This window comes from Mercenaria mercenaria, chromosome 9 (assembly GCF_021730395.1).
Source record: "Mercenaria mercenaria strain notata chromosome 9, MADL_Memer_1, whole genome shotgun sequence".
Lineage (NCBI taxonomy): Eukaryota > Metazoa > Mollusca > Bivalvia > Venerida > Veneridae > Mercenaria > Mercenaria mercenaria.
Genome location: NC_069369.1, coordinates 23,230,719 through 23,241,628, shown reverse-complemented (window position 1 = coordinate 23,241,628; position 10,910 = coordinate 23,230,719). Strand labels below are relative to the sequence as shown.

The following is a 10,910-nucleotide window of genomic DNA, read 5'->3' as shown; positions in this document are numbered from 1 at the left end:
AACCAGATAATATTTACAGTATAAGTAAAAGTCTTCCGTGAAGAATCATGTCTGATACATTATTCTGACAATACATATAGTAATACATATGGAGAAAATTCGTCAGTGTCAGGGCGACCATTTTTTTTTTAATATACTTAAATCACGCTTTCTTAAGGCATTACCATCTTGGGCGGGATTATTTTTTACTATATGTAGACTGAAGTGAACACTTTGAAAGTCGTCTTGTCTAAACTCCGTATACATTAATAACGGCAGTCGTTTGTTAATGCTATGTTGATATGCTAAAAAGCATAGTTGCCATGAACATGGCTTTTCTCTAAATGTCTTGGCAAAAGAATATGTCATGGAAACATTTAAGTAAAACTGTGGGCAATGTACTTTTAGCAGTGAAACTCGGGTGATCCATCTAGGACCATTATAATTCTCTTGTGTTTAAAGATAAACCTATCTCGAGCGCTTGACATATTATCTCCAGCACACGACATCTTATTTCGATACCAAGACAACTTCTCTCCAGAACTCGAGATAATTTGATTCTAGAAAAAAATGTTGTTTTTCCTAAACATACCACCGTATATAGACATGCAAAGCGCCAACATTTAAAGTTTAGCTGGCTTGTCATGAATAGTAATATAAATTCAAGTGATTGATTATATTTCATGAACTTTGGTGACAGTGCTCGAATATAATTGAGCCGCACCATGAGAAAACCAATATAGTGCATTTGCGGCCAGCATGAATCCAGACCGGCCTGCGCGCAGTCTGGTCAGGATCCATGCTGTTCGCTTTAAAAGCCTATTGCCATTAGAGAAACCGTTAGCGACAGCATGGATCCTGACCATGCGCAGGCTGGTCTGAATCCATGCTGGTCGCAAATGCACTATGTTCGTTTTATCATAGTGCGGCACATATACTGATATGACAGACGTTTCTTTCTATGCTTAGAATTTTGCTATTGTCAAGTACATGCTGCGGAATACATTAAAGCATTTCAGTAGGGATTGCCGGATGACTTTTCGAGACTTTGATAGCAACTGTAAAAGCAAATTACAGGGAAAAAATCCATGTTTATTCACAACATTTTATTTCTGTTAAAGAAATATATGCAACATATAATGTGTTTGTCCGACTTAATAATTCAATAATGTCTGACCAGTGTGAACGGCACAGGTGGCACCAATCTTGGTACCAGTTTACATCTGATATTTTACAAAAAAAAAAATCACAGGGATAAATCTTCACACGACAAGGGGTTGCTACGAAGAAATCGTACCATAAATCCATCATAAAATCATGAGTTGTCGAACTTTGTAATAGTACAACATAAATTACACAGCAAATAAGGTCAAATTTATTTGTCCTTAATGTCATTTATTCCTTCATATGACTTTAACATCTTTTCAAAAGGTTATGTTGAACGGCAGTTTCATATAACTGAAATCAGCGCTACTCTCAACATCGGTAAAAAAAAGTTAATGCCGTTTGACTAGGGTGTCTTTATAAGTTTGTGAATTAGGGTTAGATTAGATGTCTTAATGCATCTCTTCACAACTTCTTGTTATTTTTAAATCATTTGATGACAACACTGTACACGATATTCTGTTTTCTGTTTCCTTGTACGTGATTCGCGTCTATTGTGTTGCACGGGATTCACGTGGACTTTGGAACGGGTCTGTCAACGACTCCACGTGACTTCTGCCTCCACCAATCACATGTCTTTCTTCCTCGCTCTCCGAGTCACTGCCAGATTCCTGGCGGTAAATGTCTATGGAATTAAGTTTCGCTTTTTGCTGTTCTAAGTGTTGTTTTCGCCATTTAATGCGTCTGTTTTGAAACCATACCTTCACCTGGGCCTCTGTCAGGTTAAGTGATGTCGCTAAGTAATATCTGAAACATTAATGAAATCACGAATACAAAGTTTGAATTATAAATTGAAAGACAATTAAATAATGTCTTATTTTTCTTGTAACATGCTGTATAATTCAATGCTATTTCTTGTACGTTTAGACGGGTATAAAACACATTGAGGTTCCATGCAAATCCATGATTCGCGTTAGCTTTCTTTCAAGTGGTTTTCAGAAGATTGAAATAAATGTCAGTATATCGATTTTCAACATCTGTACAGAACAGCCAAAACGACACCACCAACGGTTAAATTGTAATTCGCATTCTAATAATATACTTCCTGATTTTATTAACCTGGCAAAAATCGTTTAGTCCTGTGGATTCACACCGGCAGAAAAGTTAGTTTCAGTATTCAAATGTATGTTCTGCATAGAAAATAAAACGCTTATTTTCGTATAAAGAACATATCTGTGCAATAATATCAAGCATTGTCCGAGATTGCACCCGCCATCTGACGTCATTCACAAAAAGTCCTTTAGAATTGGACACCAAAATTTAAAAACAAGAATTTATGTTAATTAAGGAATACCTTTCAGTTCCAACCATGTATTGTTGGCGTTCGAACTCGGCCTCCATTCTTTCAAGTTGTTCTGGTGTGAATATGGTTCGAACTCGTTTCCCTTTGGCTTGTTTACTCCATGACTGACAGTTTGGACTAGATTTCTTCTCGCTTTTGTCAACACCTAAAATATATACATGGAAATAAGAATAAATCATTTATTTTACTAAGAATGTACATGTACTGTCACGTAAAAAGAGCAATGTCAACATTAATTTTGAGAAAGGATGTTAAGGATAATTGCCTCGGTGCTATAGGTGTTAAGGGGGTTAGGAGTGGGTGAGTTCCTTAGTTTCTGATAACTCTTTTCCAAATTTAATCTGTCACTTAGGTCTTCTTAAACAATTTTGCGGATGGTTTCGGTTTCAACGGCGTCTGCTAAGTATTCCAAGTAATGAACACGTGATCTCATCGATACGTTTTTACTGGATCGACAAAGATATAAAACATAATTTTATTGACTCATCGACACAATCTTACTAATTTGACCTGAATACGACGTTTACGTAGACATCCGTGTGGTAATTAAATGTTGCAACTAAAACGTTCTGTGAAGTTCAAGTACACAATTCCATGGGTTCGAAAAGTTATAATAGCACCTTTCAATGTGCAATTAATGGTAAACCATTTGAAATATTTCCTTTAAGCAGTATTTTTTTAATTTGTTGTGCAAATAAAATGTAAAAGATTCGTTTTTGACTGCAAAAAGGGAAATTATAGTCGAAAGAATTTGGTAACAATTAACATATTTGATAAAATATAATGTAGCAATTTCCCCTTTCTTTTGACTGCTACCAATTAATTCCGTTTCAATTTCATCCAATCTCAATTTATCCGATTAATTGCTCACTTAATGACATAATGAAATTAGACGAATTTTATTATGAAAAATTCTACATTACAAATAAAATTATATTTCATTTCTGGTCGCTAAAGTGTAATTAGTCAGTTTACCAGACGGTCTTTTCTCACGATTAAATGACAGTCATTAAACAGTTTGAAATAAATTTTAATTATTTGAAAATGTTTACTTTCGCTCGCTCACTGTTTGCTTTTGGAGGGCGCTATAGAAAATTATGTTCAATTTACTGAAACGGTATGTTCATTTTGAACAGAGAATAATAACGTCCCATCCATTATGTCCAAATGCTTCCGATTTTGTGATTTAATATTCACAAAAAAAAAGTTGAGTGCTCTAACTCCTTGGCTTTGTCGAAAACGGAAATAATGAGTCTTATAAAATTAAGTATACAGATTGGGTTTGTATTTGAAAGTCGTCTAGATAAAAGGAATCATCTTGCAGACCGGTGTTGCTGTGAAGTTTCCATGCTATATTATTTTAACAAAATTTTATATTAGGTTATTTACTACAGTTTACATGGAATAAATATCAACGAATTTGAATTACTGGTGTCGAATAATCGAACAGATTTCTGGAAGCATATTCGAATAAAACTCTCTTTTAAAAATGCAATGATATTAACGGGGAAAAACATTTGGGGCTCCGCTTTGATCGAAACTCCGACGTTGAAAACCCTAACCATATTTTGCCACTGATTCTTTCTCTTTCTGATAAAATGAATACCAAATTATAAAGAGTTCTGGAAATACTGATCCGCTAACATGTAATAACTGTAAATTAAACACGGAAAATACAAGAAATCTGGTGAGGCGTATGCTCTCCGTGACAATTTGCCACAAGACAATTTGTCTCAAGTCATTCGTACCCTGCTTCTGATGCATGTGTGAAAGTTGTCAGTTATTTGCGGAACCTTTTTTGTATTATCACACCATTGCAATATTACCAAAAATATTTTGATGTACTGTAGTATTATATGTTTTGATGTACTGTTGGTTTGCTGTTGTATATATATGTATCTGTACATTTATTTCTTGATGAACATTTACTATTATGTCTTGTGTGATAATTACAATGAAATATGATTAAACGAACCTAAAACTTGCGGAGAAACTGTGAACTGATTATATGACAGCAATTAACTGTAATACTGGTTAAAAATGAAAACAAGAAAAAATAAACAAATATAAGAACTAACAAAGTTCTATATATAGAATATTTGTCGTCGCATTAAAAGTAAGGGGGGAAATCATACCAGATTATGGTATTTTCATGTGTATCACTAATGGAAGCGCTTTGTTCATATTCTGGTGAAACTATACTTTTTTAAATACTCTAAAAACATTCGCGACATCTAACAAAAATTGTGGGTAGTCACGTAAAAATGGTCGTCTGGTTAAAATTCGCGATAATCTGGTGTTCGAGAACCGTTGTAAAAGTTTTTAATAATCATATCTTTCTCATTCATGAAAATCTTTGTATTTATTTGTTGAAAAAAAAGTGTCTCAAATGTGTGCCAAAAAAAGGCGTTAATTTGAAAGTCGTTTTCCACATACAAAAAAATCTTTCTTTGATTACTAACAGGTAATTTGAGAAAAATTAACGGAAGAAATACAAAATACTTCGACATTTTTTATTAACTCGTCGAATAAGCGATCTAATATATAAATAAATTATAAGTGTTGACATAATATGTCGATTCAGTCATTGAAAAAGGTTAATAAACCCCTTAGTGAATAAGATTCATTGAAATGAACAAAATAATATGGTACAAATTAAACTGCGGGAAAAGTTACGCCCATTCAAAAAAGGTTATTATACAAAATTAGAATTGGGTTCAATGTGAATTGAATCTTCTTTCAAAAAAGGCAACAATGTTAAATTACTCCTCAAATAGAATCGAGGACCCTTTTAACTTTATTAAATATAAATATAATGGAAGTGACTAAGGTTTACGAAAATTATCAATATTAATATTTGAGTATTGTAATTAGTTAATATATTTTAGAAAAGTGGCATTTTTTTTTCACAAAAGGCGAAAATTATGGGGTTTGGAAAAGTGGCATTTAGCGTTTCAAATACAAAAAAGGTAATGGAGCTTTTAACTTTTGTCAATTTCTCATAATGTAAATGAAAAGTCTATTTAATGCTAACCACAAAACCTGATGAGGTACTGAAAAAATTAATACACATAAAATAAAGTGCTTGATGGAACCATTTCCTGAAAGTAGTTCCGTCGTTTTCCTACATCTGAAAGAAGACTGTTCCCGTTTGAATTTCAAACGCCCATTCGATTAAAGCTTCCGGTAAATTTTAATGCTGCATTAAATCATTTGCTATTTTTGTTGTTGTACAAAATACTGTAGCCCAAATATAAAACTGTAAAAAAACGGAATTAATCATTATGTTCTTGTAGGTATTTTAAGTCGTCAGTCAATTACTGTGTCTTCTCTTTAAAAAAAAAGACAATTATATACCATCGTTTGCAATTGAAATCAAGAAAAATAGTAAATATAACTCAGATGCGTTTAGTTTAACTTCTGTTATCTCATATATGAATATACTATTTCAATTTTGATATACTAATGAAACAGCGAAAAAGATTTTAATTTCCATTTTCAGCCGGTGTCCGCCATCGTCATTTTATAATTCATTTTGTGTAGAAATGTTATTAAAATTTTACATATAAACATAGAAACTGTTCAGGTACTTGTTACACATATTGCCATCAAAAAGTGTGTTTTCATATAGGGAGTATTTTGTAGAAGTAGCAATAAAATTGTGTTTGGTTTTCCAGTGCACGATGATGGTTTTTTTTCTGCAGAAAGTATGAACAGGATGTTGGAACATAACTTACAGAAATCAAAAAGTGATGTGACAAAAATTCTATCTGCAAAAGCAATCGCTAAAAAATACAGTTATCAGCGAATGTCAGTTATTATGAATAATATTGACGTGCTTTTTACACATGTGACAAAACTTTCTATCTACGAATTCTTCAGCAAAATTGATAAGATTTAAGAAAAAAAGTATAAAATTTTGGGATAAATTTGTATAACTTTTCCTATAAAATACAAGTGAATAATAAGTTTTGTCAAGCACAATCTTAATTGTAACATTTACGGTAAGGTTGTAACAACTGCTGTTCGATGGTACAGTAACGGCAAAAAAAGTGTAACAGTAATCGTTTTCTTTTTAAAACATTTGACTTGACTTTTTCAATGTGATGCTGAATGAACTTCATTTTAAAACGTATTATTTGTATTCAAAATCAACTGCATGTATTCAGTGCCTTGCATTTTTTCATCTTCCTTAGTTACGAAAAACTACGAAATATATTCTACATATCTTAACAAATTATTTTGCAAATTAAATTTCTGCCGCGTAAACTTTGAAATCTTGCTGAGAAATTTAGATATATTAGCTTTTTCTTGCATTATAGGCTGTCTATAGGCAGGTGATTCTTTGGTGGGCTAAATTAAAACAGTAATAAGAAAAAAATAAGAACCTTTTTTGCGATTTTAATTATAAGTGTCAAAGTATTTATTGCTAATTTTCGTTTCTGTGTATATGTTTAGTAGATACGTATGTGATTATGTATGTTCGCACTTTCTCTGGTAAACCTGCCTCTCCATGATCTGGCATTTCTCAACGTCACCGGCGTGTTTATAAAGCCAGTAAATTGAAATCGCGAAAATGCGTGTGATTGTACGTAATAGAACATGTGGGCCGTGCCATGAGAAAACCAACATAGTGGCTTTGCGACCAGCATGGATCCAGACCAGCCTGCGCATCCGCGCAGTCTGGTCAGGATCCATGCTGTTCGCTAACAGTTTCTCCAATTCCAATAGGCTTTAAAAGCGAACAGCATGGAGCCTGACCAGACTGCGCGGATGCGCAGGCTGGTCTGGATCCATGCTGGTCGCAAAGCCACTATGTTGGTTTTCTCATGGCACGTCTCATATCAGTTACTCTCAGTTAATTCAGTACTAGCACATTATATAACTTTAAGACCGAGGTGTTGAAAGATTTGTGAAAGAACCATGTTTCGTAATTAGAAAATACTTTGATCCAGTTTCAATTAAGAACGGTATAACTGACATTTTTTTAATAAACTGGTCAATGTTAGCAAATACAGATAAAATCTGACATTGCTCAATTTTGTTTCTTCATTGATTAAGAAAACTACATTAATTTGTATCTAGGTCTCAATAACACTGAACAACCATAATCATACCATTAGATACATTTAGATCCCAAAGGCCAAAATTCCCAAACTAAAAAAATAATATCACATTTATTTATATCAGTTTCTGTAAACCAACTACGAGACAGAAGAAAATAACAAGATATAAGTATTTGTTTGTTTCCGAGAGTGTAAGATCGAAATAGCAAACCCCAGATGTAACAGTTTCAGCCAAATTTGAAAATGGAAGATTTGGTGTCCACGAGTGAAATATCTTTTGATCTTCGACGTATTTATAACAAACAACGTTTCTTTTTTATTTATTTTTTTTTCAATGGTTTAAACTAAATTTTACTCATTTTTTCCGCGCAAAGTAGTGTAATATATAAATGTTATACATGTATTTCACTTATATACTTCAATAATTCACTGCAAAAACGTAATTAGTATACAGCTCTGTAAAAGTACACAGTCGGCTAATTTTGTGGCCACCAATTTCTCCATGAGATTTCAAGTCATGGAAATTTCGGAGAATATTATTAAATACAGACAACGCTCAGTTTAGGCTTTCTTACTTAAACATACATGGGACCTCGATTTAAAGCTACAACGGCTATTTTGGTAATTTTAGTTTGAGGAGCCGGTGGTTTTAAAAAATCGCGACCCATGGTTTCGCAGTCCGGCATGTTACCACTGTCTTCTTAGTCAATTCTAAAAATATTAAATCATCGCATGAATGCATATATTTTTCATCTTCACGTCTGTGCAAAATGAAGGCATATTCATAGTCGTTTAAAAATCCAAGAAATTATAAAACTGATGAATCTATTAAAAAATTACGAATTGCATTAACTTGACTTCTGACAAGTGCACATATACACTGGCTCACCCTCCAGCTTGAAACTAGCAGGATTCTAACCCACTGCTTCCTGGTCAGGTAAACTTAAACTTTGTCGCACATATCGACAGTTTTTTGTTGTCGCTCTTTTTAATTTTAGTAAAATGTGTTAAGTGTTAACATCTCGCCATAAAGCCTGCACCTTTCATCCATTCTAGTTATTTTTCTCACTGCCTTTGCTAACTACATTATATTTGATTATAAGGACTACGTTATGTTTTCTCTTTTTTCTATGGTTCATAACATATTTGTGACTTTCCCTTACTGCTCATGAACAGACTCAATCAAACCGAGTCTGCAATTTTCACTGTTTGCCTTGTTCTCGGTGCTTCCGAGGGATCTACTTCCAGATTTTATTTTCTTTAAAATTGTATGAACGTGAATATATGTATTGTAAATGTTGGTGTTTAGACGATGTACAATGTACAAGTCTCAATAAATGATTCAGTTCTGTTCGATTCTGTGCTGTTCTGTTCTTAAATGCAACTCCAATAAAAAAAACTTTGGAAAAAAAAGCTATGGGTATCTGTTTAGCTGTCTTTTTCATAAAAAAACCTTTGTTCTCTTTAAGGATATACGAGCGTTTGTTGTTTCATCTTTTCAGGATATCCGCCATTTTGAAAAATGTTTCTTTAAAATATGTTTTATAAAGTACCCCTATTTTTTTTTTTTTAAGTTTTACTTACTTTCAGAAAATGCTTAAACAGTAGGTGCAGAAAATGCCATATAAAATAAAAACCAGTGCGGTGGCTTGTACTTTTTCTGCTCTTATATGTCTTAGACATTAATGTTCTTCAAGCTCACAGAGTATGAAAAAATTCTTAACTAAAGAAAAAAATGATTGTACATCCTTACCTAAAAATGGACATGGATTACTACTTGCATTTTTAACGACGTTTTTTTTTATTATTCTTATTATTTGGAGGAGGCAGAGTCAGAACTGGTCATTTGACTTGAGAGTACATTTAAATGTGCACGAATACATGAATATATTCCATATCGAATTTCCATTTCTGACGTGTTCTGTTTTTCTTTTTGATTTCCACTATTTACTTTGGTCTGTATTAACATACGTGTTATTTGTTAGCGCGCAAGGATATTGTATAGAACTGCTGGTTGAATTTTGATTGAATGAAAAAGGAAAGGGTAAAAATGTTTTGTAACAAAACGAGATGTTTCGCGTCCTTCGGTACCGGACGCCGTCTAACATGCAGATTACTGCAGTCTTATGCAGTAGTGATCCATGTCAATTTTTAGGTAAGGATGTACGATCAATTTTTTTCTATAGTTCAGAAAAGTTTATTACAAAAAAAAAGTTTTTTCGTCACAAGTTCACCTACCGGTTGTTCTCGGAGAGTCGTTCAATTGTCTGTACGCAGGCGATAGGTGTGTCGGCTGCTGCGAATGCTGAACATGTTGATGTAGATCTTGAACAGCGTTCGTGTGACCTAGATACGGATGTGCTGCTTCAAACAAACGCTGGTGTCGTCTTTGAAAACTTGTATCATGAATTTTGTCACTTTCGAGAAAACTGTGTGTAAATTTCTTTAAATTGTCTGTTGAATTTTCTGAACTCGTTGAGTCCGGTCGTTTGTCCTTGCTTAGAATAGCGTCTATTGAAAATTTGTCACTGGATTTTTGAGGAGGCGATGATGTTGGTGTCGTCTGCGAAGTTGCCGGTGGAGCATACGGTAAGGTTGGAATTGTTCTGTATGCAGATGATAAAAATGCGGGATGCACAGACAAGTCATATGATTTCAACGAATAAGCCAAGGGCCAAAATGAATTAGCCATGGCTAGCATCTGGGCAGAACTTGAATGCATTTCACTTCCTATATGCCACTAAATAAAGGTAAAAGCGTAAGTGCGAAGTCCGTTCAAATGGCCTTACCCATGTGCATCAAAAACGTTCAACGAACTTGAAATTCATGAGAAAAACGTCCATTTACTTATGGTAACCACAGAATAAAAATACGAAAAATGTTGTTTTTTATCTGTCATTAATTTATATAAATCTCCATTAAATCCAGTCACCAAAAGATGTAAAACATTAATGAACCTATTGGGGTCATTAGATCCTTTATATACTGGGTGCGTGCAAATTCTCCTTATATATCTAAATTGTCACTTTTTCTGCTCATCCCCCTACTTGACACTGATTCGATTAACCGATCTTTTCAAGTTATCTCATTGATAATTGCAATATTGTATCGTGATAGTAATCTAATCGCGTTAAATCCTTTTAACATCCCATTATACCATTCATTTTCGACTCCTCCCGGCCATTTTATGCCATCTTCAATTAAGCGCAATTCGTCGATTCCCATTGGTGTGCGTGGTGGTAGGCGGACCAATCAGCATAAGGCGTTAATGAATTGATAGAAAGCTGCAAAAGAATTTTTTGCTCATATTTTCAGTTTTCATTCGCATATTATGTTGGGTGTTGTTTTATTGTTCATGTTTGTTAATATTCCCTGAAAACAATATTAGCCCTGAATTA

At 33.6% G+C, this 10,910-nt stretch overlaps 1 protein-coding gene across 1 annotated transcript; it reads right to left on the bottom strand.

Annotated features, from left to right (window-relative positions):
• Positions 1-1,079: 1,079 nt before the first annotated feature.
• LOC123546705 (homeobox protein Hox-C5a-like) lies at positions 1,080-10,649 on the bottom strand. Its single transcript, XM_045333198.2, has 3 exons — positions 9,751-10,649; positions 2,438-2,591; positions 1,080-1,890 (listed from the first exon to the last, which is right to left on the bottom strand). The coding sequence occupies exons 1-3, from the start codon at positions 10,232-10,234 to the stop codon at positions 1,635-1,637; spliced, it is 894 nt and encodes a 297-aa protein (XP_045189133.1). The 5' UTR covers positions 10,235-10,649; the 3' UTR covers positions 1,080-1,634.
• Positions 10,650-10,910: the final 261 nt, after the last annotated feature.

What these genes read in the sequence shown, in the direction of transcription:
- LOC123546705 (XM_045333198.2), bottom strand. Translation starts at nt 10,234, where the DNA reads ATGCATTCAAGTTCTGCCCAGATGCTAGCCATGGCTAATTCATTTTGG. An exon ending in CGACTCTCCGAGAACAACCG is followed by an intron (nt 2,592 to 9,750) that starts GTAGGTGAACTT and finishes TATATATTTTAG; the next exon opens with GTGTTGACAAAAGCGAGAAG. An exon ending in TACATGGTTGGAACTGAAAG is followed by an intron (nt 1,891 to 2,437) that starts GTATTCCTTAAT and finishes TTAATGTTTCAG; the next exon opens with ATATTACTTAGCGACATCAC.